Source organism: Bos indicus, chromosome 6, assembly GCF_029378745.1.
Source record: "Bos indicus isolate NIAB-ARS_2022 breed Sahiwal x Tharparkar chromosome 6, NIAB-ARS_B.indTharparkar_mat_pri_1.0, whole genome shotgun sequence".
Taxonomy (NCBI): Eukaryota; Metazoa; Chordata; class Mammalia; order Artiodactyla; family Bovidae; genus Bos; species Bos indicus.
The window spans coordinates 117,079,882-117,100,654 of NC_091765.1; the positions used below are offsets into that span (position 1 = coordinate 117,079,882).

Sequence of the window (20,773 nt, forward strand, 5' to 3'; positions counted from 1 at the left end):
TGGGGACCAGGCTTTTATTGGTGAGGGCACGTGCTCGTGTGGGTCCTTAGTGCCCAGCCGGCCAGCAGGCACACAGGGCCCGGCGCTCGGCCTGCAGCAGGAGGCTCTCCGTCTGCAAAGCAATGAGGGGTGTGAGAGCTCCATCAGGCGGCACCCAGAGACTCGATCCCGGGGGCCGCCCAGCTCCCAGCTTCCCCCCAAGACCTGCCAGCTCCCAGGACTCCTGATGCCTGAACCCAACTGTGTCCGGACAACCCCCAGCCCCAGCCCCGCAGACTGACTGCAGGGGAACCTCAGCTGCTCCCCAGACCTCCCCGCACTCTCCCTGCCTCTGCTGCTCCTGCCCTGGGCACAGCCTCCCTGAGCCCCACACCTAGACAACTCTTCTGGCTTCTCTTTCAGGGGCCCCTCTGTCCTGACAGGTCCTCCAGCCCCCCAGGGTGGGCTGGCCGCGGGGACGTCTGGTGGCTCCAGACGCATCCCCAGGGGGCACTCCAGGTCTGGGGGAGCCCTTGGGAACTGGGAGAAGAGGGAGCAGGGCAGGGTGTCCCATTCTTCCTACTTCTCCCCTTCCCAGAAATACACCTTTCTGTTACAAACTTCCTTAGCTGGGGCCCAGCGACGGTGGAGGGGAGGGGCACTGTTCATTCCAGACTTGGGGGGTGACTCCGGGCACCCGGGCCTGCACCCACCCCCTGGCAGAGGAGGCCGGGGGCGGGGTGGGGGGGGGGGAAGCCCCCAGACAGCTGGGCCCAAGCTGGCCTTCCAGCCCACTCGGGCGGTCTCCTGTCTCACCCTCTCTGCCCACTGGGAAAGGCTGGCTTGGGACAGGCTGTCCTTTCCGGTGACCTCGGGAAAGGAGCCAGGGAGGCCACCGGGAGGAGCGGAAAGGGGCGATTCCACCCTCCACTCTCCCTGCACCCCTCGGGAGGCTCACCCGAGCGTCCAGGCTGTAGGCCGTCTTGCGCAGGTCCTGCAGGGCGCGCTGCATGAACTCGAAAGCGTGGCAGTCCACGCACGGGCGGCCTGCGCGGGGATCGGGGTGGGGGGACCCGGGTCAGGGCGCGCTCGCAGCGGGGTCCCCCCAACCCCGGGCAGCGGCCTCCGCGTACCCCCCGCCTCCCGCCCGCGGGGGCGCCCGGACCACCGGGGAACAAAGGCGAGCCACGCCCCTCCCGCGCGCCCGAGTGGGGTCAGGGCCCCCGGGGACCCCTCCGCGTGCGCGCGCGGCACCTACTCTGAGCGGGGACGGCGCTCCCGGCGGCGGGCTCGGCGCGGGCCGGGGCGCCCAGCAGCGTGGCGCTCAGTAGCAGCAGCAGCAGCAGCAGCCGCGGCGGCGGCGACCTCGGGGGTCCGCACGGCGGCAGGGGGGCCATGGCCGAGCGGAGGGAGCCCGGGCGCCCTGCAGGAGCCGACAGTCAGCGGCGTCAGCCCCTTGGGCAGGCGGACCCCGACCCCGAGCTCGGTTTCGCGCGACCCACCCGCCCCGAACCCCCCGAACCCGTGAGCCCACCTCCAGGGCCCCGCCCCCTGGGACGAGCGAACCCCCCCCAACCCCGCCCCCTGGGTCTGGAGGCTCCCCACGTCCCCGAGCCCCCACTCCCGCCACGCCCCCCGGGCTCTGAGACCCCTTCCCTCTCCCGCGTTCTCCGTCCAGTGAGCCCTCGTCCCGCCCTTACCGCGGTTGGGGGACCCCGCGACAGCGGCGCGGCGACTCGAGAAAGACGCGCTGCGTCCGGAGCGCACCGCGCATGCGCCCCGACCCCGCCCCAGCACCCCCCCTCCCCCGCCCCGCATCCAACGTCGTCGTCATGGAAACCCCGGGACCGCGCGGACCGCTCGCTTAAAGGGACCGAGGTGATGGCTCCGGACTGGGTACGCGCGGCCCCGGTCGGGATCCGCACCCAGGCGCCGTCAGCCCTACCCTACAGGCGTGGGCTCCTGAGGGCTGCTTGGAGGAGGCGGCACCTGGACAGCAGCTCCAGAGCCACCGCCGGCGGCCCGAGGACCCGGGTGTCCCTGGACCGATACCGAGGTAGAGGGCTCGGTGCCCGCCCGGGGCTGGGGGACAGCGAAATGCAAACGCGCGGCCTCTGCGCCCAGTGGGCCAGTGGGTCCAGTCAGGGCGGGTTGCTCCGGGGAGCTCGGCTTCGGGAGCGACCCAGGCCCGGGGGGCCGTCCGGTCTCCGCCCCTCGCCCCGGCTCAGCCTCGTGCCTGACCTTCAGGCCAGAGGCACAGGTAAGAAACCATCGGGCTGCCCGGTCCCCTCCAGCGCTCCGTGTCCGGACACACTCCACGGCGGCTGCGTGACCTGGGACGGGTCGCGTGGCCTCTCTGCGCCCTTTGCTCCCGAGAGATCACACAAGGTCGTGGGTAAAGAGCCGAGTGTGGCCCCCGCGGGCGCCCCGAGGCGCGCGGGAACCACCCGTCCTTCTGAGAAGGGTGCTGCCTACTTGGCGTCCACCGGATCTTTACGAGGCGCAGCCCCGATGCGGAGGAGGCGACCTCCGGGCCGTGCGCCCTGGAGCCGCCAGCGGCCCGCGCGGCGCGGGGCAGCGCCGGGCCCCCTTGGTGGGGGCAGCGCCGGGCTGGACGGCCTCCACCCCACCCCCCGGGCCTTGGGTCGGGTGGCGGCCGGGCACGGGATGGGACGTTCGCGGCCCCGACCGGACGCGGGCGCGCTGGCCTAGGGGCGGGGCAGGGCTCGCGATAGCCACACTCGGCTCCGGGGAGGGCTGGGCTGGGCAGGGGGCGTCCGGAAACTCCGACGGGCCGCCTTCCCGGACGCGCGCGTTTCCGCGCCCTTCGTCCAGAGCCCCGAGGCGCGGTCCAGCCTCACCGTCCCTGCCCCGCTCGCTCTCGGGCCTCGTCTGCGTCCTCCCTGCGACCGAGTGGGTACCGAGAGGACCGCGCCGCCGGCCCGCGGGGGCGGCACCGCAGGGCTGCCCGGGTCCTGAGTCCCTGCCCCACCCCCGCCCGCGCCGGGGTCCCCGCGCCCCGCCGGCCCCCGCCCCTCCCCGGGTACGGACCTTCCGTCTCCACTGGGTCTTCCGCAAGCCGGCTGTGAATTCTTTCATATCCCAGGGGGCCAAACTTTCTGAGCCCCTCGACTCCCCATCACTTCTCCCTGTCCAGTTTCTCCCCCTTCCTCTTTTAAAATGCCTTTATTTTTGGCTGTTGTGGGTCTGCGGGCGGGCTTTGTCTAGTTGCCTGGCGGGCGCTTCTCACTGCAGTGTTTCTCCTGCTGCTGAGCTCGGGCTCAGTGGTCCCACAGCGGGCGCAGTCTGCCCAGACCGGGGGCTGACCCTGTGTCCCCTGCGTAGGCAAGCGGATTGTTAACCACTAGACCACCAGGCAAGTCCTTTCTCGAGCCCACACCTGTTGCCTGGGTTGCCAGCAGCTGTCCGGCTGGAGATGGACGCGGAGAGGTGTGGTCCACGCGAGCGTGGCCGGTGCGTGAGTCCAGGAAGCCCTGGGAGCGACTGGCTTTGATGGCCCAGAGCCCCCAACGCCTCGGCGCCCTCCACTGTGGGGCCGCGGCCAGGGGCATCTGATCAGGGCCCGGGAGGAAGCTGCCTCCTGCTCCTCGTGCGCGCCGCCCCGGGCATCGTCTGGGGACCCTGGCCCCGGTCCGGAGGAGATCCGCCCCCAGACTCACCGCGCCCACTCTGGGCTGTCACCGACCCCCTGCACTTACACCACCACCACCCTGCCCCCGCCAGGGGAAGCCCAGTGGGGAGGTGGAGCCCAGGGGGGTTGCCAGTGAGCAAGCGGGCACAGAAACGGAGGAGGGGAAGGCGTATGTGCTTGGAGGTAGGGGGAGGGCAGGCTGGTTTCCAGCGGCAGAGGCTCTGCCAGCAAACAGCGGGCGGAGAGGAGTGCGAGCCCGGCTTCGGGCACCCGGGGTGAGCGGCTCGGGCGCAGCGCGAGTCCCCCGCAGGCCTCTCTGCTGGCCTGCAAGCCTGGGGCTGGACTGTCTTGACACTGTAGGGGCAAGAATGGCTGTAGCACAGGCGCCACAAACAAAACCCACACCACTGGAAGCACCAAGAATGTGTCGGCGGGGAAGTTACTTTAAAATAGCTCTGGACTAGGGATGCTCCCGCAAGTGGCGGAAGAAAATTCACATGCTACTTGGAAGAGAGCATCTTCATCTTGGGCCTTGGAAAACCGGAGCGAAAGGGTAAAAACACACAATCCAGCTCCATGCTGTCTGCAAGAGGCTCGCTCTATTTTTTTTTATTTGCGTCTTTGTAAAAAGCGTGTTTATTTATTAGGCTGTGTCAGCTCTGAGCTGTGTCCTCGTTTGTTGCAGGGCTGAGACTCTTATCTGTGGCTCTCTAGTCACAGAGGGCAGGCTTACTGCTCCCCAGCTTGTGGGATCTTCGTTCCCCACCAGGGACCGAGCCCCCATCCCCTGCCTTGCAAGGCAAATTCTTAACCACTGGACACCAGCAAAGTCCATCCCTGAAAGAAGCTCAGTTTAAATCCAAAGACACAAATAGATCAAAGGCGAAAGGATGAGAAAAGGTATTCCCTGCAAATAATAATTAGAAGAGAGCCAGGGTGGCTAAACCATGGCCAGACAAAAAGGAGTTTACATCAGAAAAGGTTACAGTAGACAAAGAAGAACATTATCACATGTTAATAAAAGGTTTGATAGGGCAGGAAGATATGGAAAATATACATGTTAACACACCTAATGACAGACTGTGAAAATACACGAAGCAAAAACTAAGAATGTAAGAGACAGTTCTCCAGTAACAATAGACTTGAACACCCCACTCATAGCATGGGACAGAACAACCAGAGGACAAGTCAGGAAACAGGACTTGCCAACCAGGTCTAACGGACGCGTCCAGGACACCCACCTGATGACACCCAACCTTCTCAGGCACACGTGGGATGCTTTCCAGGAGAAACATTGTCACTAATTAAGTCTTCATAGATTTGGGGGCAGGGAGGCACTGCACAGCTTGTGAGATTTTAATTCTCAACCAGAGATTGAACCCAGGCCCTTAGCAGCAAGAGCATAGAATCCCAGCTGCTGAATCACCAGGGAATTCCCATCAATAGACTTTAAAAGCTGCTGCTGCTACTGCTGCTAAGTCGCTTCAGTCGTGTCCAACTCTATGCGACCCCATAGATGGCAGCCCACCAGGCTCCCCCCGTCCCTGGGATTCTCCAGGCAAGAACACTGGAGTGGGTTGCCATTTCCTTCTCCAATCTCTAAAAGCTAGATGCCATAAAAAGTGTATTCTCTGACCACAGCAGGATGATGCTGGAACTCAATGACAGAAGGAAAAGCGGAACTTTGAAGAATCAGAGGATCAAAGGAGAAATCACAAGGGAACTTAGAAATGACTTGGAGAGGAATGAAAAGAAAACAAAACGCACCAACATGTATGGGACGCTGCGAGAGCAGTGATGAGAGGGAAATTATAGCTATAAACACTTACATTTAAAGAAAAAGATCAAACCAACTGCCTAATTTTACAACTTAAGGAACTAGAAAAAGAGGAACAAGTAACCTAACACGAAGGAGGGCATCCCCTGGTGGTCCCGGACTCTACTCTTGCTACTGAGGACGTGGGCTCAATCCCTGGTCGGGGAACTAAGGTCCCGCAAGCTGGGTGCTGTGGCCAAAAAGAAAAAAAAGAAAAAGCCTAGCAGAAGGAAAGAAAGATTAGGATGGAGATACAATGAAAGAGCTCGAGACTAGAAAAACCATAGAGAGAGATCAATGGGGCAAAAAGTTGGTGCTTGGAAAAGAGCAACATACTTGAGAAACCATTAACCAAATGGACTAAGAAAAAAGGAGAGAAGACACAAATTACTAAACTCAGACACGAAGTGTGGAGGCATTCCTACCGATTCAGCAGAAATGAAAAGGATTAAAAGAGAATATTGTGAGCAGCTGTGCGCCAGCAGGTTGGGTTGGCTGGATGAAATACACAGATTCCTAGAACAATGGGGAAGTGAGGAGATTGCGTCAGCGATCAACAGTCTCCCAACAAAAAAAGCCCTGGGTCTGATGGCTTCACTGGTGAATTCTAGCAACATTTAAAGAAGCATTAACACCAAGCCTTCTCAAACTTTTCCCCAAAATTGAAGAGTATAAAATAGTTCCTAACTCTTTCCATGAAGCCAACCTACCAAGGCCAGAGAGACCCTCCAAGAAAACCACAGACCAACGGTTCTTATGAACATTGAGGCAAAACTCCTCAACAGAATCCAAGCATCCTGGACTCAGCAGCACAGTAGAAGGCCCGCGCTGGGAGCAGGCGCAGCAGGGATCCCACGGCGGGGGCGGGTCTCCGTTCCGGATTCCGGATTCCGGTGTCAGAGACAGTGTGTTTACTCTGTGCAAGTTCAGCCGTGTGTTTACGCTGGGTGCACGTTCCTGTACGTATTTACTAAGAAAAGTTACGTATAGTTCTAAACAAAGAATGACACAAAATAGACACGCATTCAGAGACAGAACGTCCTTAGGAAGGAAATTCTGAAGGATGTAGTTCAGGCTAAGATAAGAGATCCGAAATGGAAGATCTGGAACTAAGCGGGGGACACAGTGAGAGGAGAACCTGGGAGTGAGTATAAAGAGGCTGTGATTCGGCTAAACAACAGTAGGAAACAGAATTAAAATACCGGGCAACAAGAAGGGGTAAATGAGGTTAAACTGCTCTGGATAAAATACCCTTTCAAGGATCTGTATTTCTGGTAGGACAGTGAAAGCATCATTAAATATATTTTGTCACTTTTTTTTTTACGTTCATTCAGGTGTGGTTGACTTGTAATACACAATTTGATCGATTTTGATATACTTACAGGTGGGAAAATTAATAAAGGGAAACCTCACTAAAATGGAGTCGGGAGGCCAGAAGGGGGCGCTCTCTGCAGTACCACTCAAAATCAGTCACCGGAAGAATTCATCACAGGTCCCCCCAGGAAAACTGGGTTTCCCTGGTGGCTCTGCTGGTAAAGAATCCGCCTGCAATGTGGGAGACCTGGGTTGGGAAGACCCGCTGGAGAAGGGATAGGCTACCCATTCCAGTATTCTTGGTGGCTCAGCTGGTAAAGAATCTGTCTACAATGCAGGGGATTCCTGGGTCGGGAAGATCCCCTGGACAAGGGAAGGGCTGCCCACTCCAGCATTCTTGGCCTTCCCTGGTGGCTCAGATGGTAAAGAAAGCACCTGCAATGCGGGAGACCTGGGTTGATCCCTGGTCGGGAAGACCCCTGGAGAAGGGAAGGCTCCCCGCTCCGGTATCCTGGCCTTTGCAGTGCCTGTTTGTCCCAAACCGCAATTCTCTGCTATTCTCCGTTCTACACAGCCCATGGGGGCGCAGACGACTGAGCGACTTTCACTTTCAATTTCACAGGGAAACATGTGCCTGGCATCTCCTACAAGCAGTCACCACCCCAGCAACTCAGACAGAAACCACCCCCACTCTGAACTCTCACTTTTCTCCAGTGGACTTTGGTTCAGAACAACCCCTCCCAACATCCACTTTTTTCTCTAGAAAATGACGTGCCTCTCCTTTGTTAGACCCGCCTCTGGCCTTTGTATTGCATCTTTGTCCCACACTGCAATTCTCTGCTATTCTCCAGCAAACTCATTTTTGCTGCTAAGATAACTTTTATTTTTACGGCCAGCATGCACCTGCGGGGCCTTCACCTCCTGAAGGTGGGAGCACCCTACCCCACCCCCGCCCGAACACCCTCAGCCTCTTGTCGGTCGCCACCTCCTCTCACGGGTTTCTCCCCCAGAACAACCAGTCTGCTTTCAGTTGCTAGTTTGCATTTTTTACAACTTTATGTAAGTGGAATCATGCCATATATTCCACTTTTTGTCTGTTTTATTTTTTGGCGACATCATGCAGCATGCGGCATCTTAGTTCCCCCACCAGGGATCACGCCTGCACCGCCTGTGCCCCCTGTGGCCCTGTGCCCTGTGCCCTGTGCCCCCTGCACTCCTGAGCAGAGTCTTAACCACTGACCGCCAGGGAGGGCCCTTTGTCTGACTTCTTTAAATTAGTAAAATTACTTTGAGATTTGTCTATGTTGTTGGGCTCATCAATAACGCATTCTTTTAAGAATAAAAATAAGAGAAAAGAAAAAAATTTTTTTAAATAGTGCATTCTTTTTATTGGTGAGCAGTGTTCCATTGTTTGGAAAAACCACAATTTGTGCATTTGTTTGATGATAGACATTTGGGTAATTTCCGGCATTTGGCCATTACAAGTAAAGCTGCTCTGAGTATTCACGTACAATTCTTTATACCGACATGTGCTTTCATCTGGGGTTTTTAATATCACTACTTAATACCTTTACATCTTTCTCCTAGCTTTCCAGCTATTTCAGATAGTTGTATAACCTTTAATGCCCTTGTGTCTTACCTTCTCATCTGTCTTATTTCTGGTTCAGTTCCCAACTGATTTTTCTTCTTTATTATGAGTTCTTGTTCCTGCTCCTTTACATTTATGGTGCTTTCGTTGGATGCCAGATATTGTACTGTTTATAATGTTGGGTCGCTGGGATTTGTTTCTTTTTTAATGTTTTTGAGCTTTGTTCTGTAATGCACTTAAGTCACCTGGAAATAATCTGATCCTTTTGGGTCTTCCTTTTAAGTTTCACTAGATAGGCTTGGAACACTCCTTGTGTGTCTGTGTGTGTGTTAGTCACTCAGTTGTGTCTGACTCTGTGACTCCGTGGACAGTAGCCTACCAAGCTCCTCTATCCATGGGATTCTCCCAGTAAGAGTACTGGAGTGGGTTGCCATTCCCTTCTCCAGGGCATATTCCTCATCCGGGGATTGAACCCAGGTCTCTTGCACTGCAGGCATGTTCTTTACCATCTCAGCCGCCAGGGAAGCTCAGAAAACTCCTTGGTCTGGGCCTGTCTGACCCTATTACTAAAGCAGTAGCTTTCTGAGCGCTCCGCTCAACGCCCCGTGGCCACTGGAAACACAGCCCCTTTCTGGCCCCGTGAGGGCTGTTCGGGGTCGCGCCCGGCCTTGGGCGCTCGGTTCACATGCTGAGGGCCTGACGGGACATAGGGCAGAGCCTGAGAGCTGAGCCTCTTCTCTCTACAGCTCCACCCTGGAAGTTCTGGTCCCCGTGAGCCCCCAAGTTCAGAACTCTGTCTCCTCAAGTCAGCGTACACCAGTGGTCTTGGGGTTCCTCCTCCCTGTCCCACAGACACCACTGGTGAACGTTCCTCCAGGGGCAGGTCAGCCGACTGTGGACCGGTCTTGCTGCCCCCGTTCTCCACTGTTCTGCAGGCTTATCTCCACCTGAAAAGCTTTGGTTTGTATATTGTCCAATATTTTTAGATGTTTAAAGTAGTCGTAGGCTGATGCGAAGAGCTGATAAATCAGAAAAGACCCTGATGCTGGGAAAGACTGAGGGCAGGAGGAGAAGGGGGCAACAGAGGATGAGATGGTTGGATGGCATCACCGACTCAATGGACATGAGTTGGAGTGAACTCCAGGAGATGGTGATGGACAGGGAGGCCTGGCGTGCTGCGGCTCATGGGGTCGCAAAGAGTCAGACACGACTGAGCGACTGGACAACAATAACTGATTTCCACAACAAAGTGGTGGGCCACATGAACACACGTTGAAATCGGTATTGTTCATTTTAGATTGTAATAAGTGAAGCAGTGAATCACAATCACCCACTGCGATTGCTGGGGAAACTACTGACAAAAAGGAGACGGTGAATAACTTCTAAACTAATGTGCGTGACAAAATGAGCGGTAAAGAGCCAATCCAAAAGAAGACAGCAAAGGAAAGAACCAATATGTCAGCGATTTTTATTCAACAATAATGGACAAAATGTTCCAGGTGGTGGACACAGACTGTCACTCTTAAAAAACGACAGCGAAACCAACGCAGCTACGTGCTGTTTATATGGACACAACTGCACCCTAAGGAGACAGAAAGGGTGAGAGTGAAAGAGCGGACAGGACTTCCCTGGGGGTCCAGTGTCTGAGAATCTGCCCGCCAGCGCTGGGGACATGGGTTTGATCCCTGGCCCGGGAAGAGCCCACCTGCGGCAGGGTCCCCAAGCCCGTCACAACTCCTGAGCCCATGCCCCCCAACAGGAGAAGCCACCCCAGTGAGAGACCCAGCATCGCCTCGAAGACCCAGCACAGCCGACAATAAATGAATTAACTAAATTTGTTTAAAAAAGAATGGATCAAAGCTATACCACGTAAATACTCATTAAAAAGCAAGGCTAGGATCACTATGTTACTATCAGATAAAATGGATTTTAAGGCAAGCACAGAAAAGACACAGATGAATCCACTGTGATGGTCGGAGACTTCCACGCCCCGGTCAGCGAGGAGACCCTGCAGGCAGAGATCAGGAAGGCCGTGGGTGAACTCGGCGCCACCGTGAACCTCACATACCAGATATCTACAGACGGCACACTCCAGAGCAAGACACGCTTTCTCCTGGACATCCCTGCCACTCCAGGGGTTAAGAATCCGCCTGCCAGTGCAGGGACCACAGGTTCCGTCCCTGGTCCCATGTGCCGTGAAGCAGCCAGGCCTGGGCACAGCTGAGAGCCCATGCTCTGCAACGAGAGAGGCTGCCACCCTGAGGAGCCACGCACCGCAGCTCGAGAGGGGCCCCTGCTCCCACACACAGCTCAAGGGAGCCTGTGCAGCAATGGAGACCCAGCAGTCAGGAGTAAAGAAATGCATAAATAAAGACGCATTCTTCTCACCCTCACTGGGAACACTCGTCAGGACAGACAACACTCTGGGCCGAAACACACTCCCTGACAAACTCAGAATCGCAGAAATCACACCCTGTCTGCCCTGAGACCGCAGTGGAACTGAAGTGGAAACCAGAGGCAGGAAGATAACTGGAAAATCCCCCAACACTTGGAGACTTTAGAACACACGCCTGGAAATTCCCAGGCAGTCCACTGGTTAGGACACTCCATGCTTTCCCCTCCAAGGCCTCAGATTCAATCCCCCGTCAGGAACTAAGATCCTACGAGCTGAACCAGAGCCACAACCACCCCCACTCCAAAAAAACCCCCCAAAACAACAGCCACAAGAAAACCCACACACTTCTAAAAAACACATGAATCGAAGAAGAACTCTCAAGAGAAATTAAAATAATTTGAACTAAATGACTAAATAAAAAGGAAACACAACTTATCAAAATGTGTGGGATTCAGCAAAAGCAGTGCTTAGAGGGCAATTTATAGCGTTGCTCGCATATATTAGAACAGAAGCGGCTCTGTGGGCAACCATCTAAGCTTCCACCTTTGGAAACGAGAAAACGAAGAGCGAGTTAAATCCAAAGTCAGCAGAAGAAAAGAATTTTAAAAGTGAGAGCGGAAATTAGTGAAATGGAAAAGAGTAGTGTGCTGAAACAAAACCCGTGTTTTGTGACAAAACGGAATCGTTTCCGTTTTCTCGTTGAAGTGCAGCCGATGTACAAGGCTGTGTTCATTACTGGCTCACAGCAGACTGATTCCGTCATCCGCATGCAGGCACTCTTTCACCCTTTCCCATTACGGCTTCTGTGCTGAGCAGTAAGGCCGTGTCGTCTGCTCACTCCACTGACATATATAGAAACTTACACCTGCTAGCTGCGACTTCCCGTGCCCCGGTCCTTTCTCTGTGTCGTGATTCTGGACGAAACAAGAAATATTTGAACGTACCGTTTTTCTCTGCCCGTCTGGGCCCCCTCCCGCCCCTCGAGTAAGGGCGGAGTGCCTGCCTTCAACAGACCCCAGGAGAGAACCTTTCTTCTCGCCCTAGTGAGCGGGGGCCGCAGCCCGCCCTCGCCGGGTGTGTGCAGGCCTGGACTGCACGGCCTGTGGCTGAGCCGTCTGACGTACAGCCTCTGTCTCAACAGCTCACATACCTCGCTCTGACCTCTGGCGGGCAGGCCCGAGAGCTGAGAGACTGTCTCCCGGGTTAGGCTCATCAGGTTGGTGCCAATAAAAATTTCCCTTTCTTAGATCAATTATTGATGAGTCTTCTGTCGATGCTAGCTTGGGGTATCAGAGACAACCCACCCTCCCCAGAGGACAGCTGGAGTTCGCCCCTGTGAAATGGAATATTTCCGGCCACGTCAATAAACAAAGACGTCTCGGCCATCAGGGGTTTCGGCCCTCCAAACATGAATTTCTGAGTCCGGGAACAACAGAGCCTGCTATCAGCCAGTGAGCTGCCACCGCGAGCCGCCACCACTCGCTCCAGTGAGTGAAGAACTAAGGACGTATGACAGCCAATCGCAGGACGCTAGCCCAGAAGGCTGAGATGCCTGTGCAAGGAGTGATTTCAGGGAGCCCAGACGCCTGCACCTGCCGTGCACAGGTGGTGCCAGCGGTAAAGAACCCCTGCCCAGCGCTGAAAGCTGCCTCTTACCACGTGTGAAACATGTGACCAGTTCAAGTTCGATGCATGAAGCAGGGCACTCAAAGCCAGTTCTCTGGGACAACCCAAGGGATGGGGTGGGGAGGGAGGTGGGAGGGGGCTTCACGACTGGGGACACGTGCACCCGTGGATGATTCATGTGGATGTATGGCAAAAACCAGCACAGTATTGTAAAGTAATTATCCTCCAGTTAAAAGAAAGAAAACTGCCGGCCAATGCAGGAGACATAAGAGACGTGGGTTTGATCCCTGGGGTAGGAAGGTCTTCTGGAGGAGTAAATGGCTACCCATTCCAGTAATCTTGCCTGGAGAATTCCATAGACAGAGGAGCCTGACAGGCTACAGTCCATGGGATCGAAAAGAGTCAGACACAACTGAAGCGACGAAGCACATACCTAGCAAAGTGCTAAATACCTTAGCTTGAGATATCTGGCTTTCCTTAACTACAATAATCCTTTGCTGTTCAGACTACCACCGCTAGTTATAAACTTCTTTCCGCCCCACCCGCCTCCTCAGGACAGTTCTCCCAGGATCACTTGAGATGCTGTCTCCCAGGCTTAAAGTCCTAAAAATTCCCCCCAAATAAAATGTAACTCTCAACTTCGGGGTTGTGGCTATTTTTGTTTAAGTTGACACCCGACCCTGTGCTCAATACCACGGGGACTGCAGGGACTGCGGGCCCCACTGGCTCCTTGGTGCCCCCGGGTGTTCCGGAGGGCTCTCCTCCTGGCCAACCCTCACTGCTCTTAAGGGATGATCCTGACATTTTTATTCAAGCGGTTTCTACTTGACCTGTAACCTTTCTGGGCCGGTGCATTTCCTAGTCAGGGACCCAGGAGGACGGGAAGAAGGCCCAGGGAAACAGGAGTGGCCGGTTTGTTAAGTTTTGCTTAAGTTGGGGGGAAAAAAAGTTGCTATATGGTCTGAATAAACCCTCTGGTAGTGAAAGGACAGATTGAATTAATTCAGCTCCCAAGAACAGGGCGACCTGGGTTCAATCCCTGGATGGGGAAGATCCGCTGGAGAAGTTCCCACTCCAGTATTCTTGGGCTCAACTGGTAAAGAATCTGCCTGCACTGCGGGAGACCTGGGTTTGATATCTGGGTTGGAAAGATCCCCTGGAGAAGGGAACTGCTCCCCACTCCAGTATTCTGGCCTGGAGAATTCCAAGGACTGTATAGTTCATGGGGTCGCGGAGAGTCGGCCACGCCTGAGCGGCTTTCGCTTTCACGACCAGGGACGTCTGCTTCTTCCAGCCGCAAGTGCCCCCGGGTGACTGGGAGCCCGGTGGGGGTATCCCGGAGCCCCGAGCATCCGCAGCAGTTTCTGCCAGAGAGAGAGACCCGACCCAGAAGAGAGTCAGCCGCCCCTCACCCCCGGCCCCCGGCCCCCGGCCCGGGAGACTCCGCGGGGGTCTCGGCGCAGACCCGAGCACGCGCACTGCCTCGCCGAGATTGCTCCCGGAGCTCGGCTCACGGCTCACCGCCGACTTGGGCGCCGCGCCGCAAAGGCTCAGCAGTCCCGCACGGACGAGGGCGCCAGCTGAGCTCAGACACTGGCACGTGAGTGCACGCCTGCGGCCTTCCCCGGGAAGTGAAGGGGCCACCCGGAGGCTCTCCCGGCCTCACTGAACTTTGTAGGCACAGAGAAAGGCGACAGAGGACAAGGTCCGTCCCTGTTGGCCGGTCTCTGGGACCCCTGCCCACAGGGTCTGCGGGACACAAGGGGGATCAGAGCTCTCCTCTTCTAAAATAGATCCCCGGGACTGGAGAGACTTCTAAATTATTAAACTTATAGAGAGCTCTCACCCTATTATTGTACCTTTTTTAATTGATATGCAAAAGCCCCCAAAGCTTCAAAACGCCCAAACAGCTTCATCTGAGGATGCTGAGAAGGGTAGTGACAGGTAAGGGCTGTAAAAGTGCCTACGGCAAACAGAGCCCCTGACACTGACCTCACCTCTGCTCCCTCCACGCTCCCGTACTGATGATGCCCGTTCCAGTCTGCCGTCTGAATGGCCTTCCATCCCGAAGAAACCATTCAGTGGTCACCTTTAGAAATGGGACCACCTGAGGCTGGAGGCGAGCCTCTTCGCATCAAGGTTGGAACTGAGGGCCGTAGGTAAAGAATTTCTTAAAACCAGGTAGGATCAAGCTGGTTTTAGAAAAGGCAGAGGAACCAAAGATAAACTGCCAACATCCGCTGGATCATCGAAAAAGGAAGAGAGTTCCAGAAAAACATCTATTTCTGCTTTATTGACTATGCCGAAGCCTTTGACTGTGTGGATCACAATAAACTGTGGAAAATTCTGAAAGAGATGGGAATACCAGACCACCTGACCTGCCTCTTGAGAAACCTATATGCGGGTCAGGAAGCAACAGTTAGAACTGGACATGGAACAACAGACTGGTTCCAAATAGGAAAAGGAGTACGTCAAGGCTGTATATTGTCACCCTGCTTATTTAACTTATATGCAGAGTACATCATGAGAAACACTGGGCTGGAAGAAGCACAAGCTGGAATCAAGATTACTGGGAAAAATATCAATAACCTCAGATATGCAGATGACACCACCCTTATGGCAGAAAGTGAAGACGAACTAAAAGCCTCTTGATGAAAGTGAAAGAGGAGAGTGAAAAAGTTGGCTTAAAGCTCAACATTCAGAAAACTAAGATCATGGCATCTGGTCCCATTACTTCGTGGAAAATAGATGGGGAAACAGTGTCAGACTTTATTTTTGGGGCTCCAAAATCACTACAGATGGTGATTGCAGCCATGAAATTAAAAGACGCTCACTCCTTGGAAGGAAAGTTATGACCAACCTAGATAGCATAGTAAAAAGCAGAGACATTACTTTCCCAACAAAGGGCCGTCTAGTCAAGGCTATGGTTTTTCCTGTGGTCATGTATGGATGTGAGAGGTGGACTGTGAAGAAAGCTGAGCGCCAAAGAATTGATGCTTTTGAACTGTGGTGTTGGAGAAGACTCTTGAGAGTCCCTTGGACTTCAAGGAGATCCAACCAGTCAATCCTAAAGGAGATCAGTCCTGGGTGTTCTTTGGAAGGAATGATGCTGAAGCTGAAACTGCAGTACTTTGGCCACCTCATGTGAAGAGTTGACTCATTGGAAAAGACCCTGATGCTGGGAGGGATTGGGGGCAGGAGGAGAAGGGGATGACAGAGGATGAGATGGCTGGATGGCATCACTGACTCGATGAACGTGAGTTTGGATAAACTCCAGGAGATGGTGATGGACAGGGTGGCCTGGCGTGCTGTGATTCATGGGGTCGCAAAGAGTCAGACACAACTGAGCGACTGAACTGAACTGAGGATCCTCTCAGGTTTTTTTTAAAGTAGATTACCAAGATCAAAAGCCACTGGTAGGACTGAACTAAACATAGCTGATATTCAGAGCCTGGGAGGATTTTTTTTTGCCTTCTCCACTAAGCTAGATGAGGGAAAGTGAAACATTCTAAGGCCCCTTGGACACCAAGATAAAAACAGTCCATCCTAAAGGAAATCAGCCCTCAATAATCATTGGAAAGACTGATGCCTAAGCTGAAGCTCCAATACTTTGACCAGCTGACATGAAGAGCCAGCTTATTGGGGAAAAAAATGATGCTGTGAGACTGCAGGCAGAAGGGGGTGGCAGAGGATTAGATGGTCGCATGGCATCACTGACTCAATGGACAGAAGTTTGAGCAAACTCAGGGAGACGGTGAAGGACAGGGAAGCCTGGCATGCTGCAGTCCACGGGGTTGCAAGGAGTCGGACACAACTGAGGGACTAAACAATAAAACGTTCCAGCAGGTGGATGGGTATGTCAGCAGGGCAAATGACACCAAAGTGCTGACATACCCGTCCACCTGCTGGAACGTTTTATTGTTTAGTCGCTCAGTTGTGTCCGACTCCTTGCCACCACCCCATTCTTTGATGAATTAAAAGAGCTGTCCTTATTTCACAAATCTAGTCTTTACAGGACTGGGATGAGGCTCCAGAAAAACTCAAAGCCCATCAATCTTTTTACCGCTCCTCAGACTTCCCTTACTTAGCTTGAGACTTAAATATATATTATATATTAATATTGTGGCCTTCAGGAAACAGAAGTTACTCCTAGAAGTTGCCTTGTTCCTCCTCTGCTTCTAAGATGTAAATGGCCCACCTGGTCTTCTCCAGAAACACTTATCTAGACCACCTTTTGAAATTGCAAATTTCAGGAAAGTAACTCTTCTCAAAAGAGAGAAACAAAAGTGGGATAGGTGACTTGAAACTTGACTTGTCAAGGAGAAGACAAGTCTTGTGTCTTTTCCATAAGTATCAGTGAAAAGAGTTTCGCCATCTAAACAGGTGACCTTTATTTGTTCTATGGGGCAGAAACCCAATTTGAATCCAACTTCTTTTCTTTTTTTAGCCACACCATGAGGCTTGCAGGATCTCAGCTCCCAGACCAGGGACTGAACCCAGGCCACAGCAGGGAGAGCCTGGAATCCTAACCACTAGGCCGCCAGGGAAACCAACCTCTTTTGCAACCGATGGGTTTTGCATTACTGTACCTGATTCACGGATGAAATTTGGGGATGGAAGTGACGCCGAAACTCAGTCTCTGTGAACCAGCAGTGAACTGAATCTTGGAGACGAGTTTTAGGTGAAGCAGGAAAGTTTTATTGCTTTGCCGAGCAGAGAGGGCCACTACCGGCTAATGCCCTGAAAGCTATGACGGGTTGGGGAGGGGGGTGCACGTCATGAGGCAACCTGTAGTCAAGGGGACACAGGAAGGTTGTGTGTCCATGAGCCCACAGGGCCCTGCTTGGTTTCAGAAGTACAGGATTTCTGTGGTATGAACCCACGTGTGTGTGTGCACTGCAGGCATGCGGTCCTGCCAAAATTAATTGGTAAAAGAGCTCTAATTGGCTAACACTCAAATGAACTTCAGGATCACATGATCCAGGATTTATTTCTGTTCTTGGCTGCCCTGGATCTTTGTTGCTGCATGTGGGTTTTCTCCAGTTGCGGTCACTGCGGTGCACAGGCTTCTCACCACACTGCTGGTGGTTTAGTCGCTCAGTCATGTCCAGCTCTTTGTGACCCTATGAACTGTTGCCCACCAGCCTCCTCTGTCCATGGGATTCTTCAGGCAAGAACACTGGAGTGGGTTGCCATTTCCTTTCCAAGGGATCTACCCGACCCAGGAATTGAACTTGAGTCTTCTGCCTTTCGGGCAGATTCTTTACCCACTGAGTTTCTCATCACACGAAGTTTATCCTGTTGTGAAGCGCAGGCTCTAGGGCGTGCATGGGCTCAGCAGTCGCAGCACACCGGCTTAGTTGCCCTGCGGCCTGTGGAATCTTCCCAAACCAGGGCTTAAACCCATGTTCCCCCCGTTAGCTGGCAGATTCTTAACCACTGGGATCACTAGGGAAGTCCCTGGGATTAATTTTTAATGAATGAAAACAAACTTGGTTTAATTACTGTATCTCTAGACTTATCGACATTAATATTTTCATTGTACTTATGTTTCAGTTCAGTTCAGTCCCTCAGTCGTGTCCGACTCTTTGCGACCCCATGAACTGCAGCATGCCAGGCTTCCCTGTCCATCACCAACTCCTGGAGTTCACCCAGATTCATGTCCATCGAGTTGATGATACCATCCAGCCATCTCATCCTCTGTTGTCCCCTTCTTCTCCTGCCCCCAATCCCTCCCAGCATTAGAGTCTTTTCCAATGAGTCAACTCTTTGCATGAGGTGGCCAAAGTACTGGAGTTTCAGCTTTAGCATCATTCCTTCCAAAGAACACCCAGGACCAATCTCCTTTAGAATGGACTGGTTGGATCTCCTTGTAGTCCAAGGGACTCTCAAGAGTCTTCTCCAACACCACAGTTCAAAATCATCAATTCTTTGGTGCTCAGCTTTCTTCACAGTCCAACTCTCACATCCATACATGACCACTGGAAAAACCATAGCCTTGACTAGACGGCCCTTTGTTGGCAAAGTGATGTCTCTGCTTTTTACTATGCTGTCTAGGTTGGTCATACCTTTCCTGCCAAGGAGTAAGTATCTTTAATTTCATGGCTGGAGTCACCATCTGTAGTGATTTTGGAGCCCCCAAAAATAAAGTCAGCCACTGTTTCCCCATCTAATTCCCATGAAATGATGGGACCAGATGCCATGATCTTAGTTTTCTGAATGTTGAGCTTTAAGCCAACTTTTTCACTCTCCTCTTTCACTTTCATCAAGAGGCTCTTTAGTTCTTCACTTTCTGCCATAAGGACTTAGGTAGGTTTACCAGAAGTCAAATTTTAAAATCTGATAATTCCTGTTACAAAATTTGTCAGCAACAAAGATAACTTGAGATGATAAAACTCAAATAGGGCAGGACCCATACAAACTTTTCTTCTGGTGCGCAGAGGCAGAGTCAAAGCTTGTAAGTAAATGTCAATGAAGTAAGAGCTTTTAGATGAACTCTTTAGGAGTAATCACCTTCCCTTGTGGCTCAGCTGGTAAAGAATCCGCCTGCAAGGCGGGAGACCTGGGTTCGATCCCTGGGTTGGGAAGATCCCCTGGAGAAAGGAAAGGCTACCCACTCTAGTATTCTGGCCTGGAGAATTCCATATAGTTCGTGAGGTTGCAAAGAGTCGGACACGACCCAGCGACTTTCACACACACACACACTTTACGAGTAATTATGTTTTAGGACTGCCTACTTGAAATGGTTTCTCCAGATTTTTGGTAACTTGAAACAGCGCAAATAAGTTAAGATGCTGGTGTGGACTGGAAAAAAAAAGTACAACTTGAAAGTTATGTTTTATTTGGTAGACAAAACTGAGGACTTAAGTCCAGGACACAGCATCTCAGCTAACCCTGAGACTGCTCTCAAGAGATAAGGGAGGAGCCAGGATACACAGGAAGTTTTGTAACAGAGGCTAGGTAGTTGGAACATCTGGTGACTCGGCAGCAGTCCGCCCGCAATGCAGGCGAGCCCGAGGTCAGCTGGCCCTGATGGGAAGGGCGTGATTGACCCCCTGACCTCTCCACAGCCCGGGCTCCCTGACCCTCTGCCCCCAGGGGTCTGGGTGAAGGGCAAGGCTGGAGCCTGTGGCCCAGAGGGGAGAGTTGGGGCGCTTGGGCCACAGGCCGTCTTTCCGGCGGGGCGGGGCAGACGGAAGGCAAGTCTGCGCGGTGAGGAGCTCTCTCCTACAGCAGCGCCCTCCCTCCCCGGGCCGTGGGCTGGAGCCCCAGATCCGCCCAGCCCGAGGTCCGGCCCGAGGCTGGCTGGAGCCTAAGGGCGCTAAGAACCGCCCCCCTCAGCACCCACCAAGCAGGGCCGACTCCCTTTCAGATGGGGCTCCCACCGCCTGGAAGGGCACTTCAGCTCGGGCCCCGGGGGTGCTCCCTGAGACTGGCCAGGAGCCCGCAGGCCGGCCGTGTGGCGCGCAGGACCCTCCGCAGCGCGCCCCCTCCCCCGAGGCCGCCAGGGCGAAGGCTCGGACAGGACAAGCTCCCCCCGTGTCCGCAGCAGCTGGGGCAGCGCCAGGCCCGCAGCGGGGGGCGCGCGCGGACGCGCTGGACGGGCGCGGGCTGGACCCTAGCCGCTCCGGCTTGCCGAAGACTCCCGACCAACACAGCCTGCGGGACCCGGGTCGCGGCCGCCCTCGGGCGCCCGTCCCGCGGGGAGGGGGCCGGTTCGCGCGGCCGCGCCCGCCGGCCACTCCACACCCTGGCCTAGCGGCGCCGACGCCAGGCCGCCGTGCCCACGCCCCCATGACGTCATCTTCCGCGACCCAGGGGGCCCGGCCGCAGGCGCCGCCATGTTACCTTACGGCCGCCGCCGAGAGGACCTCGCGCCGCCACGAAGCTACTCACTGAGGCCGGTGACGTCACCGCAGCGCGTTGGGGCGGGCGCCGCCATGTTTCCGTACGGACGCCGGCATGAGGACCTCGCGCCTCGCCGAGGCCCCGCCCTCCGGTGACGTCACCACGGCGCGCCGGGCGGGCGCCGCCATGTTGGGGGTCCTCGCCGCGGGCGCGTAGGTGTCCTCATAAGATGCCGGCTCGGCGGCGCTCGGCTTTTTCCCCCCCAAGATGGCGTCCATGCGGGAGAGCGACACGGGCCTGTGGCTGCACAACAAGCTGGGGGCCACGGACGAGCTGTGGGCGCCGCCCAGCATCGCGTCCCTGCTCACGGCCGCGGTCATCGACAACATCCGCCTCTGCTTCCACGGCCTCTCGTCGGCCGTGAAGCTCAAGTTGCTGCTCGGGACGCTGCACCTCCCGCGCCGCACGGTGGACGAGGTGAGGCGGGCGGCGGTGCGGACGCGAGACCCCGGCGCTCGCGGCCCCCTCGCGCGCAGCCGCCTCTCCCCTCCGCTC

General features: G+C 54.8%; 2 protein-coding genes across 3 annotated transcripts in view; one reads left to right on the forward strand and one right to left on the reverse strand.

Annotated features, from left to right (window-relative positions):
- NICOL1 (NELL2 interacting cell ontogeny regulator 1) overlaps positions 1 to 20,773 on the reverse strand; it is a 21,810-nt gene continuing 1,037 nt past the window's right edge. The window contains exons 1-4 of one of the 2 annotated variants that reach the window (XM_070791934.1): positions 1,680 to 1,764; positions 1,238 to 1,402; positions 938 to 1,026; positions 1 to 112 (exon numbers count right to left, since the gene is read on the reverse strand). In XM_070791934.1, coding sequence (XP_070648035.1) covers positions 47 to 112; positions 938 to 1,026; positions 1,238 to 1,376 — 294 coding nt within the window. In that variant the 5' untranslated portion in view covers positions 1,377 to 1,402; positions 1,680 to 1,764 and the 3' untranslated portion in view covers positions 1 to 46. Of the gene's footprint in view, positions 113 to 937; positions 1,027 to 1,237; positions 1,403 to 1,679; positions 1,765 to 20,773 lie in introns of those variants that run through there. The other variant, XM_070791935.1, reaches the window with a different exon arrangement.
- The window catches only part of NELFA (negative elongation factor complex member A), a 15,962-nt gene continuing 15,354 nt past the window's right edge, over positions 20,166 to 20,773 (forward strand). The window contains exon 1 of the mRNA XM_070791933.1: positions 20,166 to 20,695. Within this exon, the coding sequence (XP_070648034.1) occupies positions 20,486 to 20,695 (210 nt within the window). The 5' untranslated portion in view covers positions 20,166 to 20,485. The remainder of the gene's footprint in view (positions 20,696 to 20,773) is intronic.